The sequence below is a fragment of the Peromyscus californicus genome, unplaced genomic scaffold (assembly GCF_007827085.1).
Source record: "Peromyscus californicus insignis strain IS unplaced genomic scaffold, ASM782708v3 Scaffold_3__1_contigs__length_106647218, whole genome shotgun sequence".
In the NCBI taxonomy this organism is placed as follows: domain Eukaryota; kingdom Metazoa; phylum Chordata; class Mammalia; order Rodentia; family Cricetidae; genus Peromyscus; species Peromyscus californicus.
In genome coordinates this window covers 52,773,689-52,790,362 of record NW_026294551.1, presented here as the reverse complement: position 1 = coordinate 52,790,362, position 16,674 = coordinate 52,773,689, and the positions used below count along the sequence as shown (strand labels likewise).

The 16,674-nt window shown below is 54.5% G+C and overlaps 1 protein-coding gene across 1 annotated transcript in view; it reads left to right on the top strand.

Moving 5' to 3' along the window:
• Dlg4 (discs large MAGUK scaffold protein 4) overlaps nt 1–16,658 on the top strand; it is a 25,224-nt gene extending 8,566 nt beyond the window's left edge. The window contains exons 2-20 of the mRNA XM_052758218.1: nt 459–623; nt 3,880–3,933; nt 4,089–4,139; nt 4,343–4,467; nt 4,726–4,895; nt 5,004–5,140; nt 5,252–5,396; nt 10,606–10,901; nt 11,077–11,179; nt 11,345–11,459; nt 12,751–12,927; nt 13,239–13,275; nt 13,372–13,399; nt 13,535–13,582; nt 13,667–13,759; nt 14,051–14,268; nt 15,164–15,273; nt 15,777–15,868; nt 16,064–16,658. Coding sequence (XP_052614178.1) covers nt 459–623; nt 3,880–3,933; nt 4,089–4,139; nt 4,343–4,467; nt 4,726–4,895; nt 5,004–5,140; nt 5,252–5,396; nt 10,606–10,901; nt 11,077–11,179; nt 11,345–11,459; nt 12,751–12,927; nt 13,239–13,275; nt 13,372–13,399; nt 13,535–13,582; nt 13,667–13,759; nt 14,051–14,268; nt 15,164–15,273; nt 15,777–15,868; nt 16,064–16,170 — 2,271 coding nt within the window. The 3' untranslated portion in view covers nt 16,171–16,658. The remainder of the gene's footprint in view (nt 1–458; nt 624–3,879; nt 3,934–4,088; nt 4,140–4,342; nt 4,468–4,725; nt 4,896–5,003; nt 5,141–5,251; nt 5,397–10,605; nt 10,902–11,076; nt 11,180–11,344; nt 11,460–12,750; nt 12,928–13,238; nt 13,276–13,371; nt 13,400–13,534; nt 13,583–13,666; nt 13,760–14,050; nt 14,269–15,163; nt 15,274–15,776; nt 15,869–16,063) is intronic.
• The last annotated feature ends 16 nt before the right edge of the window (nt 16,659–16,674 follow it).

Genomic DNA, 16,674 nt, shown 5'->3' with positions numbered 1-16,674 from the left:
GTGTAGAGCAGGGACATTAAATTGAGTGGGAGAGTGGGAGATGATTATGGAAGCAAAGAACTTGGGAATAAATGAGGGTACAAGGGTCAGGTGCTAGACCTCTTAGAAGGATGGAGTAGAAGAGGAAGCCTTGCTTGGCGACGGTTTGAAGACGATGGTGGTGGGGGTGTATGGGGTAGACTGCCAGAGCCATAGGATATGAGGAGTAGGAAGTTGGAGGATGGCGCCTGGACTTGGGTAGAGATGAGAGGTGCTGAGGCCTTGGCTGGAGAGGGGGCTGTCGGGAGGGTGGAGAAAGGGGAGCCAATGGGCTGGAGGAGAGGGAGGGGGAGGAGCTGGTCAGGCCCCAGGGCCTTCCGCACTGCACTGCTGGGGGAAAAGGAGGCGGTCGGGGCGGGCGCCTGAAGCCTGAGGCGCTGGGCTGGCCCAGTGACGGCTGCCTCGGTCCCCATCCCCAGAAATACCGCTACCAAGATGAAGACACGCCCCCTCTGGAGCACAGCCCGGCCCACCTCCCCAACCAGGTAAACGCCCCCGAGCTGGTGCACGTGGCGGAGAGGAACTTGTCCCACCTCGAGGCCGTCCATGGGGTCGTGGGCCACGCCCACCTCTCCCCCCTCAAGGTAGGAGACCCTGGCGGCCCCCTCCCCAGTGCGGCCCTCGGAACCTCGGAGCTGCAGCAATCCCCAAGGGCCGGTAGGGCAAGAGCTATGGGGGAAAAGATTGGGGATGGTCTGGCATCTGGGTCTTGGGCTCCTGGGGCTGGGGTGAGGGGGGGGGTGTACTTCTTGATTGGGGTGGGGCACGATGCTGGAAACGTTTTGGTCTCACAGAAGAGAAGTAGGCCAGGCAAGTGGGAGTGGGTGCAGAGCCTAAAGCCAGGATGCATGTGCCTTTTCGTGTGTTTGGTGTGTTGAGATGGGTGGAGGATCCCCAGAAGTGCCCCCGATGCCGGGGCCCTTCATTCTTTCACATGCCCAGCCTCCGCTTCAGTTTTCTGTGTCCAGAGCGCTGTTCCAAGTGCCTGGTGCCCTGATTTGCTCCTGACCCTTTCCCCACTCCTCCCCCAGCCTCTGCCTCTGGGCCTGGCTCTGCCTGTTCCCGAGTCTCCAGCTCTTTCCATCTGGCTGGAGTGAGACTTCAAGTCTTGGTCCTTTCTGCCTCTTCCTGTGCCCCAGCCTTTGCTGCCCTCCCGTCCCCCCTCCCCGCTGCCTGGCTGGCTGCTTCTTGATGCTGTCTCTCTCTTCCTCCCACGCATGCATCTCCTTCCCCCTCTCGCTGATCCCCAGCTCAGGCCTCTGTGGCCTGATCAATCCTTTCCTGGTTTGAGCAGTCGGTCCTCCTCTGCCCTCCAGCTCCCCATTTCCTTCCATTTCGCTCTTCCCTGATCGTCTCTGTCTCTTCCTCCTCTTGCTCTCTCTTCCACCATACCTTCTTAGCCATCCCCTGTCCTCATTATATATGGCCACCTGTTCCCCTACCCTCCTCCTTGGTGCTCACAGTATGCTTTCCGTATTTTTTTTTCCCTCCAGGCCTGAGAGGCCTTGTTTCCCAGCCCCCTTTCTCTCAATCTCCTCTTCTAGGGACACAAGCTGTAAGATTGAGGAGAACACCGAGGGGCCAGAAGTGTGGGATGCTTTAGGAAGGGGGACCCCGGCTGCTGACATTTTACTAAGAAGGTGGGAGGGGGTCTGTGAGCCAGGGGTGAGGCAGGAAAGTGCCTGCGGCAGTCTCTGAGGCTAAAAGTGGCAAAGGGAGGGGTTGGGGGAACGGGGAAGGGCAAGGGTCTTAAGGCATAGGGGTAAGACTGGAATTGGGCTACTCAGTCAGCTGCTTGAGAGGAAGGAGCATGAACACTGGGCATGGGAACAGAGTATGCGCAGCTCTGTGCCTTCAAGGGGTCAAAGAAGACTCCAGGTGCCTTTTGTAAGAGGGGGCCGTGATGTCTTGGGTAGGGAGGAACAGGTGTTTGAGGGCAGTCGTTGTACAGTGCGAAGGTGTGGTGGTACCAGAGCTCAGGGAGTGGCTGAGAGAGTTCTAGAAGAGGCCGCAGGTGAAGGTGGGAAGTCTCAGGACAGGGCTTCAGCTCAGGGGCTGGAGATGCTCCAGTGTCCAAAGGAGTTGGCGAGTGGGCTGAGAAATGGAGGGCTGTGATTGGGGGATAGAACCTTAAGGGGTTGAAGATAAGGTAAAGGGGAATAATGAAGTGCTCTCTCTCCTCAGAGAGGTGACAGGCGAGGATAGGAGAGGTAAGGGATAGAGCTGAAGTCTGGTATAGGGACAGGGAGGTGGGTGGAGAATGGTGACTGGGGTTGGAAGATTTTGGAAAACTGAAGGCTGGGGCAAGGATCTAGGGAGGGTGTGGGGTTAGGGTAGAGAGAAAGAATAGGGAGGGACTGGGTGTGGGGAGAGGTTGTAGTATAAGGGTGGGTCTGAGGATGTGTGCCACGGAGGATGAAATTGAGGATGACTTCAGCAGCCAGTGACTGTTGGCTAGACAACAGCGTTTGCCTGGGGGCGGGGTGGTGGCGGTGGAGATGACAGCGATTCATGGGTATGAAATCTATTGAGGGGCCTGAAATGGTTGGGAGTTTCTGGGCTTGAGAAATAGCAGTAAGGGAGAAGAGGGACCTTTATAGGAGAGGGAGAACTTAGGAAGGGCACTGGGAATCCTCGTACTCGGTCGGTTTCAAGTATTTGTCTAAGGAGGAAATAGATTGGGGACCACCGGAAGGAGTCTCTTGGCAGCCTCACCTCATTGCCATAGAGACGTGGCTTCGGTTGCCCTGGCAATTGGGGAAGCCCCTAGGACAAGTCTAAAGCTGTCCCCGCCCTGCAGTTTAGCTAGAGACCCGGCTGCGTAGAGGCCACTGACGTCAGGGACCAGGGCACGCCTCGCTTTAACCCTTTCCTTAATGAAGTGGGGGCGGGGAGGAGCGGAGGCAGTAGAGGAACAGGCTATGTTCTGGATGCCTTTTACCATTCCTCCTTCCTGACGTTTTTTGCACTGCGTAGGGTGAGGGGCTCAAAGGAGAAGGGAAGGCAGGTTATTCAGGATGCACTGCGCCCACGCCCACGAACAGAATCGTTCTGGCCTCTTAGCCGGGCTAACGGTGGGCGGGTCCAGAGCCGGAGAGTCTTTTGCTCTAGGGAGTCTGTCGTACCCTAGGCCACGCCCCCACCCGTTGTCCTGACTACCAGGCCTCCTGGAGGTGGGTCTCCCCAGGTCTTGGCTGGTCTTAGATACTGTTGCTAGGCAACCTGGTCCCTGGAGGAAGGGGTGGATTGGTGGCGGGTGGATGAGAGAGAGGGAGGGACCAGAAGCTGGGGAAACCCCGGATTCTCATGGCGCAAGATTTAGAGCAAATGTGTGCCAAGGTGAGGGACAAATTTGGGGGAGGTTTATCAAGATATCTGGGTGACTTTGAGGGTATAGAGACAGGAAGGGGGCCCCAAAGAGGAGAGCAGGACCTAGTGGACCTGAACCCTGGGGTGTAATGCGTAGCACGTAATGCATGTAACACCCTGTAGCGTTACATCCGGTGAGAAGCATCCCCCCCCACCAGCATGCTCCCCCTTTCCCCACTCTGTACCATCTGCTGCTCCCCTCTCCGTCTGGCTGTCTCTCTCTTCCCTCTTCTCATACACCTCTTTAAACATCCAGGGGCCTGGGGTGCGTGCGTGTGCGTGTGTGTGCACGAGTGCATGCATGTTTGTGTAATATAGACAGGCTGGGTCCTTGAGTTGCTCTAAAGGTGGTGGAGTGGGCTTGGCTACGCATCTAGAAGGGGATCCAGATTGGTAGGACCCACCTTTGGTTATGGACCTCCTCTGGAGTCTAGGCTTAGGTGGCTTTTTGTCTTCTGTCTCCTCTCCCAGGCCAATTCTCCCCCTGTGATTGTCAACACGGACACCCTAGAAGCGCCAGGATATGTGAGTTGTTTAGATTTTGGAGCTGGGGCCCTAGCAGAAGGGTAGGAGAGAGGAAGGAAGAAGTCCCTCCCTATGCGGGGAAGGAGGGGCACGTTCTCTGGCCGGAATGTCTTGTCTCACTGTTTTTGTGTTTCTGTCCCGTGCTGGAGTTGCAGGTGAACGGGACAGAGGGGGAGATGGAATACGAGGAGATCACGTTGGAAAGGGTAAGAGCCAGCCCCTCCATCCAAAGTCCCCGGGCTTGGGCTGGTGTTGCTTTTTGTGCCTGTGTTTCCTAGGTGTCCAGACACTTAACTATGTCCCTGTGTGTTCTAGCTGTGCCTTTCTAATCCTGTCCCCTCCCCGCCTCCCTTAACAGAATGAATGGGGCAGTAAAGGGAGCCGACCCTCTTGTCCTTCTTCTTACCAGGGTAACTCAGGTCTGGGCTTCAGCATCGCAGGTGGTACCGACAACCCACACATCGGTGACGACCCATCCATTTTCATCACCAAGATCATTCCTGGTGGGGCTGCAGCCCAGGATGGCCGCCTCAGGTGGGAAAAGAAGACAGGGTTTAGGAAGCTAGCACTTGCTGGGCAGTGGTGGCACACACCTTGAATCCCAGCACTTGGGAGGCAGAGGCAGGTGGTTGGAGGCCAGCCTGGGCTACAGAGGGAGTTCCAGGACAGCCAGGGCTGTTACACAGAGAAACCCTGTCTCAACAAACAAACAAACAAACAAACAAAAAAGGCTAATACTCTGGAAAGGGAGGGCTGGAAGCTCCTGGCTCAGACCCATATTGTTGTTCCCAGGGTCAACGACAGCATCCTGTTTGTAAATGAAGTGGATGTTCGGGAGGTGACCCATTCCGCTGCGGTAGAGGCCCTCAAAGAAGCAGGTTCCATTGTTCGCCTCTATGTCATGCGCCGGAAACCCCCAGCTGAGAAGGTCATGGAGATCAAGCTTATCAAAGGGCCTAAAGGTAGTAGTGACCTAGCTCCAGCCCCCTCCCAGCCATCCTGCTTCCCCCGCCTCCAGGGCTTGCTCCCCAGGCCCGTGGGCAGCCTCTTCTCCCCTCCTTGCCATCCAGGACTTGGCTTCAGCATCGCAGGGGGCGTCGGGAACCAGCACATCCCTGGAGATAATAGCATCTACGTAACGAAGATCATCGAAGGAGGTGCGGCCCACAAGGACGGCAGGTTGCAGATTGGAGACAAGATCCTGGCGGTGAGGGCCCGAATCATGTTTCTCTTGAGACTCGGGTCTCATGGCAGGCCTGGGGTCCTCACTGCCTGACCGTGTCCGGCTCGGTCTGAGCTTTGCTTCCCTTGACCCCAGGTCAACAGTGTGGGGCTAGAGGACGTCATGCACGAAGATGCCGTGGCGGCCCTGAAGAACACATATGACGTTGTCTACCTAAAGGTGGCCAAGCCCAGCAATGCCTACCTGAGTGACAGCTATGCTCCCCCAGACATCACAACCTGTGAGAGCCCTCCAAACCTCAAAACTCCTCATGACCCATCCTAGTAATTCCTAAGACATGCAATCCCATGACAGCCCCTGTAGCCTATTCTGTGCAATGGCCCCAACCTCTGACCCCTGTGGTGGTTGGAGAGGAGCTGGAACTCACTCATGGTGAAGCACTAAAAAACAACCCAAGGGACACAAGGCCCACTTGGTTTTGTGGTTCTGATCAAATCCTTAAGTAACAGATAATTCATTCTCACATTCTTTAAAAATAATTCCAGGACTCGGAGGCAGAGGCAGGCAGGTCTCTGAGTTAAGAAGCCAGTCTGATCTATGGAACAAGTTCCAGGACAGCTAGACAGAACGACACACAAAAACCCTGTGTGGACTCCCCCCCCCCCCCCAACACACACACCCACACAAATGTAGGGAAAGAACTGGGCATGATGGGACATACCTGCTTTTCCAGTACTTGGGAGATTGAGGTAGGAGGGTCAGGAGTTCAAGGCTATCCTGGGCTACATAGCAAGTCTGAGGTCAGCCTGGGCTGCTGGAGACTTGTGAGAAAATAGGGGAGGAAAAGGATAAAATCTTTACCTTTCATTTCATAAGAGCAGTTCATGCGGTCACAAAGACGCCATGGAAGAAGGAGTGTAGAGGGCAGCTGTGCACCCGGACAGAGAGGTGTAAGTTCAGAACACCCCAGTAGGTATGCACACAGTAGGTCTCCACACACAGCAGCGGCACATCAAGAGGATAACACTGTCACAGAATAAGGTTTATTTCAGAAAACCGTAGCTGGATTAATGTTAGGGAGCCTCTTCACACGATTTGATACATTAAAAGTGAGGAGCAGGGGAATGGTGGTCCACCCCTACAACCCAGCATTCTGGAGCCAGAGGCAGGAGGATTGGAATCCCAGGGCAGCCTGGGCTACATAGGAGACGAGACCCTATCAGAGGAAAGAAGTTAGATGTGAAAGTCCACTGATGGTACTCAGCATCTGTCTTCAGACAAAACCCTTTAATAAACCCGGAGTAGAGATCCTGAGACACAGAGAGTCTTCCTAGCAACCAGCAGCAGATGGTTCACGTTAGGAAATCCCAGCAGTGTGCCTATCACTCCAGGAGCCGGGCAAGGATGCCTCTCACTGCCGACGCTCCCCGTCACTCCAGCACTCCCTCCATGCTGCTGCTGCTGCTGCTGCTGCTACTGCTGCTACTGCTGCTTACCAATAGGAAACTGTTCCCAGAACTTCCAGTAGTTAAAAAGATTACTTACTTTTTCTTGCAGAGGTGACAGGGATAGAACCCAGGGTCTCATGCATGCTGAGCACGTGCTCCACCACTGAATCACACCCCTAGGCCTCAGCCCTGTATAATTTCTCCCCCCACCCTCCTTTTCTTCGTAGAGTGAATATCGATTAATTAGGGAAAAGTAAGAAAGAACTCCTCACAGGGCTGTTTCCTTCCTTGTTTTTTTTTTCTTTTAAGATGGGGTCTTTTTGTGTCACCCAGCTATTCCTTATGTAGTCCAGGCTGGCTTTGAACTTGTGCTGATTCACTTGTCTCAGCCTCCTGAATGCTGGGGTTACAGGTGTGTGTCACCATGCTTGGCTTTAGAATTTTTATTTATAGGTATCTTTTTGTTGTTGTTTTTTCAAGACAGGGTTTCTCTGTGTAGCCCTGGCAGTCCTGAACTCACTCTGTAGACAAAGCTGGCTTTGAACTCAGAGATCCGCCTGCCTCTGCCACTCAAGTGCTAGGATTAAAGGTGTGCGCCATCACAGTCCGGCAAAATGATAAAATTTTAGTGAAGGGTATAAAACAATGCTTTTGGATGTTTTTTTTTTTTTTTTTTTGAGACAAGATTTCTCTGTGTAGCTTTGGAGCCTGTCCTGGAACTCACTCAGTAGCCCAGGCTGGCCTTGAACTCAAGGAGATCTGCCTGGCTCTGCCTCCCAAGTGCTGGGATTAAAGGCGTGCACCACCAACTCCCGGTGGAAAAATTTTTTAAAGTTTTTTTCTTACATTTATTTAATGTGTGTGTGTGTGTGTGTTTCACATGTGTAGGTGTGTGCTCACAGGCTCACACATCATAGTAGAAGTCAGAGGACTGTATGTGAGAGTCTGGTCTCCTTCTATCGTGTGGGTCCTGGGGATCAAATTGAGGTTGGCAGGAATCTTTATTCACTGAGCCTGTATAGAAAAAAAATCTTAGTATGTGAAAGAACTCAACCTTCTTCAAATTACACATTTTATGTGGAATCCTAATCAGAATTTCAGTGTTACCTGTCCCTGGAATTTATGTAGCATCTAAAGTTCAATTGGAAAACTGTGTGGGAGAATAACAAGACATTATTTGGGGAAAGAATGGAATATTATTTTCCTTTATCAAATATGAGACACCATATTCAAATATTATGGTACTATTTGTTTTTCTTTTTTGTTTTTTTTTCAGTTCCTTTTTTTTTTTGGTTTTTCGAGACAGGGTTTCTCTGTGTAGCTTTGCGCCTTTCCTGGAACTTGCTTTGTAGACCAGGCTGGCCTCGAACTCACAGAGATCCGCCTGGCTCTGCCTCCCGAGGGCTGGGATTAAAGGCGTGCGCCACCACCGCCCGACTTCCTTTTTCTTTTTGAGACAAGGTCTCACTGTGTAGCCAAGACTGTCATTGAACTGGCAGTCCTGCTCAGCTCCTAGGACTGGGATTATAAGTGTGTACAGTCATGTCTAGCTTTCTGGTACTACCTCTGAACCCTATAACCTACTAAAAATAACCTGGACTCCTTGGAAAAAGGATGGTTTCCAGTCTTGGGCAAGAGGCATAAGACAGGAGGCAGGAGGGCCAGTATAAACTTGTAATCCTAGTGTTTGGGAGGTTGATGTAGGGGGGGTTGAGAATTTAAGGAAAGCCTGGTTACATAGAACCAGTCTCAGAAAATGACTGGGGATGGTAGCTGGTAGAGTGCTTGCCTAGTGTGCATGAAGCCCTTGGGTTTTATCTCCAGTGCTGGATAAAACTGGGTGTTATGGTTCATGGTCTTAGTGCTCAGGAGATGGAGGTGAGGGGTCAGAAGTTCAAGACCGCACAGTGGGTTTGAGGCCAGCCTGGGCTACATGAGACCCTGGTTTTTTGTTTTGTTTTTTAACCCAAAGCAGGGCTGGGGGTTGACTTCGGTGGCAGAATGCTTGCGTCACAACCATGAGGTCAGAGTTTGTGTCCCTAACACTCCCATAGAAAGCTGGGTGCTGGGGCGCACGTCCATCACTCTGGCTCTGAGGGAGGGTGCAGAGACAGGTGGATTCCTGGAGCTCATTGGCCGGTTAGCCTAGCTGAATCTGTGAGCTCTAAGTAAGTGAGGTGGAGCTAGGCATGGTGGTACACGTCTTCAATCCCAGCACTCGGGAGGCAAATGCCAGGGGATCTCTGCAAGGATAGCCTGGTCTCCATAGTGAGTTCCAGGACAGCCAGAGCTATAGCGAGATCCTATACTGAAATAAATAAACAAATAAAAATTAAGATGGAGAATGCTTTAGAGGGAGACACCCAAAGTCAACCTCTGGCCTCCATCCTTGTGCATGCACATGAATACTCTCTCCTGTGCGCGCGCGCGCGCACACACACACACACAACCAGAAAAAAGAAATACACAAATGTGTAAGATGAACCTTAACATTTGCCATACTAGAGGGCCCCAAAGAAGGGACCCAAGACTATTAGAGTCACATACACGTGAGCCATATTGAAGAGGATTTTCCTGGCCTTTCAGAATTCATTTAGTATTTGAAACACACGAGGTCATAATAATACCTAAGAAAAAGCTGGGAGCCAGGCATGGTGATGGATGTTTATAGTCCCAGCTACTTAGGAGACTGAAGTAGGAGAGTCAGTTGAGCTCAGCCAGGCGACGAGCAGCGCAGTGAGATCCTGACTGGAGAATAAAACCCTAATCAAATGGGTTGGGACCGGGAAGCTGTCACAGAGCGATTGTGTAGGATGAGCAAGGTCTGGGGTTCCATCTTCACTACAAAATCATTTTCTCTTGTTACCTTGGTAGGATGCTAGCTTACCTAGACCTATACCATTCTTCCTGAAAACCTGTAAGGGGAGTAATCAGTCAGTCATCCATCCCCTCTCTTCTGTATCAGCCTTACCATGGAGCAGGCACAAGGTTGCCATGCAGCAGTTCTTGTGTGTGGGTGGGTGGGAGGGTGGGTGTGGGTGTGCATGTTTTCTTATTGCTGTTGTTCGAGATAGGATCTCATTAGATAGCCCAAGCTGACTTCAGAGTCACCAAGTTACCCATGCTGGCCTTCAGCAGTCCTCCTGAGTGGGATAGCAGGCTTGAACACAACACTCTAGCAAAATCTTACTAATGATTGTAGAATACTAACATTTTGCAGTCCCTGCGAATATCAGACTTAGACTCCACCATCAACACCTGCAACAAGAACTTAGGTGGAAGGCTGATGGAGCACATTGTAATGAGCTGATTAGGCTGGCGACACCAGAACCCACCAACTCTAGGAAGACAGGCAGCCAGCCCCCTTTTTTTTTTTTTTTTGAGACAGGGTCTCACCCCGTAGCTCTGATTGGCCTGGAACTCACTGCACTGACCACCCACTGCTTCCCCAGCACTGGGATTTAAAGTGTGTGGCACCACAATCCAGCAGACTTCACCGTGTCCTGTGGTGATGCCGTGGGAAGCTCAAGGCTGGTGGTGCCCTGCGAGAATATTTTCACACTGAATTTGAGTCTGCTCAAGCCTCTAGGACAAGCCTAGAAAAACAAAAAAGGAGAGGAGACAGGGACAGGCACACGGTTAAGCACAATCACAGGATGTAAGCAGGACTATCCCTCGTAGAATGCGGGAAAATGCTTTAGACAAATGATCCAGTTTTTAAAAAAATAAATGACTAGCCATGAGGGGGAGAAATTTTATGGATTGAGAGACACTTTAGCCAAAAGGCAGTCTGAAAAACACGGTGCTAGTATTCCCCTGGGGCGCCACCGTTCCTAGCTTCCTACAGACATACGACCTTCAGGTCAGTGCCCTCTGATGGCATCTGTAAATTCCCGACCCCTGATGCTGCTGATCACCAATACACTTTTCTGGTAGAAAACTCCTCTTTGGCCAAGCCTGGCCCTGGGCTCCCCTGGAGAGGATGGGTGGGTGGGCACTATTGTCTGGAGTTCCATCTCACCCTTTTCTCTCTTCCCTCAGCGTATTCTCAGCACCTGGATAATGAGATCAGTCACAGCAGCTACTTGGGCACCGACTACCCCACAGCCATGACCCCCACTTCCCCTCGGCGCTACTCCCCTGTGGCCAAGGACCTGCTGGGGGAGGAAGACATTCCCCGGGAACCAAGACGAATTGTGATCCACCGGGGCTCCACGGGCTTGGGCTTCAACATCGTGGGTGGCGAGGACGGTGAAGGCATCTTCATCTCCTTCATCCTCGCTGGGGGCCCTGCTGACCTCAGTGGGGAGCTGCGGAAGGGGGACCAGATCCTATCGGTGAGAAAGGCCTGGGCAGGCCTCTGCACTGCCCCCTGAAGAGAGCGCTATGCTCTTGGGGAGGGTATGGCTGGGGTGCAGCCTGGTCCTCCTGGACCATTCCCTGACCCACTCGGACCCAAGAATTACTTACTGTCTTCCTGTCCCAGGTGACAGCCTCTTCTCCCCTGTCTAGGTCAATGGTGTTGACCTCCGCAATGCCAGCCATGAGCAGGCTGCCATCGCCCTGAAGAACGCGGGTCAGACAGTCACGATCATTGCTCAGTATAAACCAGAAGGTACCAGGCCTAAGCTTCCCTTCTCATTGGCTAAACTAGTGCTCAGAACTGCCACTTTAGCCGATGGATGGCCTCAGCGGGGCTGGGGTGAGGTGAGGATGGGGGTGTGTGGGTGTGCGGTATTAGGATGGGACAGAGTTCCAGAACCTTCTTGTCCTTTCTCAGAGTATAGCCGATTCGAGGCCAAGATCCATGATCTTCGGGAACAGCTTATGAATAGTAGCCTGGGCTCAGGGACTGCATCCCTGCGGAGCAACCCCAAGAGGGGTTTCTATATCAGGTGAGACGCTCCTGGGCGTGACGTTTGAGGACGCCATGTATTATTTCTCCCCTGAACATGTGTCCATTCCCCACACAGCTCCTTCCCTAAATCTTGCCTGCCTTCTCCTCCCCCACCTCACTCAGACCTGACACTCAGCCCGCAGCTCACGGGCTTGGCCACACAGGCTGATCTTCTAGAATATATTATCTGGGTTGAAAAGCAGCCTCTGCCCCAAGTGTCTTAATTGCCTTCTAGCCCCTGGTCACCCACGCATTTCCCCAACAGCTATTACAGTGGGACCTAAGGTCCATGTCTGACCCAGCAGGCATCTCTAGCACCTTTCCTCCCTCCCTCCCTCCCTCCCTCCCTCCCTCCCTCCCTCCCTCCCTCCCTCAGCTGAATTTGAACTCCTATGCTTTAGTAATCTTCCTGCCTTAGATTACAGGCACTTGTCACGGTGCCCAGCTCTGGGATATTTTGAGTCCTCTTTCGGCTTGGCATCCCTGTGGGAAGCCTTGGTGGGAAGGACCGCAGCTCTCTGTGCCTGCCTCCTGTCTGTCTTTTCCTTCCTTCCATCTTTTTTTCCTGCGCTGGGGATTGAGTCCAGAGCCTCATGCATGTTGGGCTTACACTGAAAGCCCCGCTGGAGACACACCCCAGCTTCATCCCCTGACCGCTCATAGCATTTGTCCCCTTGTCAGGTTCCTTCGTGGTTCCTCTTCTGTCCCCTCACAGGGCACTGAGGCCCCCTCCCCCCCCTCGCCTCTCTTTGTCCTCTTTCTTTGTCCACCTGGCCGGCCTTACCTGCCACTCTGCTATACAGGTGTCTCTTAAGGCTGTCTGGCCTGGCTTGATACCGTCTTGGAGGCCTAGACCAATTCTGGCTGCTGCTTTTGGGCCATCTCCATTGGGCTGTCCCATGGGCGTGTCCCATTCGACACGTCCTGGGCTTGCTGTGTTTCTCCTGGATGCTGTGTTCCTTCTCGGAGGCCCGCATCCCTGCTCCCCGCATCCCTGCTCCCCGCTCTCCCGCCTGGTGGAGTCTAGTCGGTCCCTGAGGATGTGTGATTCTCACCGCAGCGGACACTGCGCGACCCAGTCCCACTGTTTCCTCTGTGTCTTTGTTCCTTCAGAAACTTGACAGAGCTTTTAGTCCCTAGGCGGTTTGGGGGTTTCTCTGTGTGTGCCACCAGCGGTCCATGCTCTGTAACGGATCCCTTGTCCAGAATCGGGCTGGTTCTCGAGGTGGCTGCTGCATCCTTCCTGGAGTTCTCAGCCAGGCCCTGACCCACAGTCCCTTGTGCTCTAGGGCCCTGTTTGATTACGACAAGACCAAGGACTGCGGCTTCTTGAGTCAGGCCCTGAGCTTCCGCTTTGGGGATGTGCTTCACGTAATCGACGCTAGCGATGAAGAGTGGTGGCAGGCGCGGCGGGTCCACTCTGACAGTGAGACCGATGACATTGGCTTCATTCCCAGCAAACGGCGGTGAGGCTCCTGGGGACGTGCAGCCTTCCTGACAGAGGCATTGACATTCACAAGGTCTCCCCGGGCCGGGGGGGGGGGGGGGGGGGGGGGGGGGGGGGCGGGGCGGGTATTCAGTGGAGGATTCTTGGGGGGTGTGTGCTAGACCCCGCTGGGGGACCATGGCTCCCATCAGCCCTTGGGAAAGGACTTCTCACTGAGGTACACGGGGCCCATGTGTGGCTGGGAAGACGGCCTTCCCACCTGGTTCAGAGGGTGGGGCCTCATGGAGCCTTTCCCTGCTGTTCCCTGCCCTTCCTCCATGTACCCCTCAGGGTTGAGCGACGAGAGTGGTCCAGGTTAAAGGCCAAGGTAGGTGGGGGGGGATGGTGATCCTGGCGGGGGGAGTCGTGGGGGTGGCCTCTGAGCTAAATCCTGAACTTACCATAAGGGTGGTTTTTCTTCTAGGACTGGGGCTCCAGCTCTGGATCACAGGGTAGGTAGGACTAATTGGAAAGCTGTGGGATGAGTGGGGCGTGGCGTTTTCCCTTGACGTTCTCGGGAAGGCAGGCAAGATGGTCTCCAAGTCCCCTGTCTTGGAGCCTGCTGCAGATGCCCTGTCTCCTACCAGGTCGAGAAGACTCGGTTCTGAGCTATGAGACAGTGACGCAGATGGAAGGTGAGCCCTAGCCCCAGCCTCAGCTTTCCTGCCCGCCCGCCCTCTCTGCTTGCTGCCTAAGCCCTTCCGGCTCTTTCTCCTCAGTGCACTACGCTCGCCCCATCATTATCCTTGGGCCCACCAAAGACCGTGCCAATGATGATCTTCTCTCTGAGTTCCCCGACAAGTTTGGATCCTGTGTCCCCTCGTGAGTACAGGGGCCTTGGATAGAGATGGAGTTGGGGGACCTAAGGCGACCTACTTTGTCAGGGCCATGACAGGAGTACAGTGGGACACAGGTCACCGTGGAGGAGGGGTGCTGCCTGCCCACTTGTGTGTCTGTAGCAGGCAAGGCTGGGCCCGAGCCTGGGAGGCCCCTGGGTGGCACTTCTGTCCCACCTGAGTCTCAGTCTCCCCAGCAGCATCCTACCAAGGACCAGCTGGGTCCTGGGGTGGGGGGTGGGGGGCTTGATGTAGGCTAGTATTAAGGGATGGTGGTTAGATCTTTGTGGGATGGGATGACTTCTTGGCAGATACGACACGTCCCAAGCGGGGAATATGAGATAGATGGCCGGGATTACCACTTTGTGTCCTCCCGGGAGAAAATGGAGAAGGACATTCAGGCGCACAAGTTCATTGAGGCTGGCCAGTACAACAGCCACCTCTATGGGACCAGTGTCCAGTCTGTACGAGAGGTAGCCGAGCAGGTAAGAGCTGGTGGGCACCGCATCCTCTTCCTCCTGCCCTCTCCCCGCCCCGTTGCCTCCCTCCAGCTCTCTCTAACTCTCTTTCTCTCTGTCTCTTTCCCTGCTGGGTCTGCTCCTCCACCTCCTTCTCCTCTTCCGCGCCCGCTCCCCTCGCTTCCTGACCCCCATGGCCCTCCACTGCCATCTGTCCCCGTCCATCTCTCCTCTGCTTCCCACTCCTTGCCCCATTTCTCCTCTCTTCCTGGGGCTTTGCCTCTGGTGGCTTGGCCTTCCCCACCTCGTTCCCTCCTCTCTCCCTGACTCCCCTCTGCTCCTCTCTCTCTCTCCTCTGATGGGGGGGGGGGTCCTCACTACCCTCTCTCTCACCCCTCCTCTCACCCTTTTCCCCCACTGCTCCCCACCCTGCCCGCCCTCCCTCGGTGGCTCTTTTCTCCATCTGCCTCCCTCCCTCCCATCTGGCTCTCCCATTCCTTCCATCTGTCTGTCCTCTGTCTGTCCTCCTCTCCCTCCTCCCTCTATCCTAATTCCTTCTTCCTTTTCCCTTTCCTGTCTTGCCCTACCTGCCCTGGTCCTCCCCGCATCCCACCTCTCCCGCCCCCCGCGTCCTTGCTCGGGCCTTCATCCTTTGGGTCCTGTGCCTCCTACACTTTGTTCTAACCCCTTCCCTGCCCTCCTGTGCCTGGCACTCCATCTTCCCTTCCCTCCCCTCTACTGGTCGCTCTGTCCACACCTTTCTGTTTTCTTGCCTGCATGTCCTTTGACATCTGTCACTTCCCCTTTGGCCAACCTCCTGCCCCCCCAACCTTTCTATATTCTGTGTTTCTTCCTGGCACCTCTGTCTGTCCTTTCCTGCTACCCCGCTGGTCCCCCCTCCGCCTACCCTGCCTGCCCCCAGGGGAAGCACTGCATCCTCGATGTCTCGGCCAATGCCGTGCGGCGGCTGCAGGCGGCCCACCTGCACCCCATCGCCATCTTCATCCGCCCCCGCTCCCTGGAGAATGTGCTGTGAGTACGGTCCTGGGGGCCCCCTCTGCCCCCTACGCTTGTGATCATGGCCTCTCATGGCTCCTACCTTGATCTGTCCTCTCAGAACCTTGCCAACAATTCCCACCATGCTCAGAGAGCTCAGCTGAGAGTGGAGAGCCCGGGACTGGACGCAATGGCAGGCTTCTCCTGCCTCGGCCTAGGCAGGACTCCAGTTCTCAGTAGCGCCCCCCAGGGGGCGTACACAGGCCGGGGCAAATCAGAACCTCAGAGGCAGTTGGAAGTTGGAGTCCGGATCCCCTCTGTGGGGTCTAAAGACTGGAACGATGAGTTCCAGAGAGGTCCTGGGTCGGGGTGGGTTGCCGTGAGCTCATCTGCAGCCCCAGAGAATGTCAGAAATTATGTTGTTGGCTATGGGCTCCAACAAGGAGAAAAGTTGCAATTTAGCATGCTAGGATTGAGGAGGTAAAAAATGCAGAGAGGGGGCCCACCCTTCAGATCTGCCTCTCTCTCCCTCTTGACAGAGAGATCAATAAGCGGATCACAGAGGAACAAGCCAGGAAAGCCTTTGACAGGGCCACTAAACTGGAGCAGGAATTCACAGAGTGCTTCTCAGGTGAGAGGTCGCAGTTCCCGTGAGCCACGAGGACAGGGAGTCTACTGAGATCTGATGGAGCTGCCCGACTGGGTTGGTGTTGGGAAGAGGTGTCCTGTCAGTGGGCGCGGGGGACCCCTGGCTCCTTTGCTCTGGGCTCCTTGGGCACGTGTTCTTGGGACCTTGACCTCACTCCCTGCTCCACCCGACTCACAGCCATCGTGGAGGGCGACAGCTTTGAGGAGATCTACCACAAAGTGAAGCGTGTCATTGAAGACCTCTCAGGCCCCTACATCTGGGTCCCAGCCCGAGAGAGACTCTGATTCCTGCCCTGGCTTGGCCTGGACTCACCCTGCCTCCATCACCTGGGCCCTTGGTCTGGACTGAATAGCCCGAGCCCTTTGTACCCCAGCCCCCCTTCCCACCCTTCTTATTTATTTCCTTTATAACTGGATCCAGCCCATTGGAGGGGGGGACACTCCTCTGCATGTATCCCTGTACCCCAGAACAGGGCTCCTGGACCCCAGGAACCTGGGGCCTGGGGGTGTGGGGTTGGGCTCTTGGTTTCCGAGCCTTTGCTCCTTAGGACCCCTGCCCGTGCCCGCCCCCCACGCACACACAGACCCACTGGGGGCCTCTGCCCTCCCCATTTTCTCCCACATACATTCCAGAAGTCAGGGCCCCTCTCAAGGAGTACCCGCTGTAGGGATGCAGGGCCACAGGCCTCCGCGCTCTCCTGAGGCAGGGGCTGGGGTCACCCCTGCCCCATCATAACTCCCCATGTCATTTGAGTTCTCATTTATTTTCTCCATTTTTTTCTTCTCAAA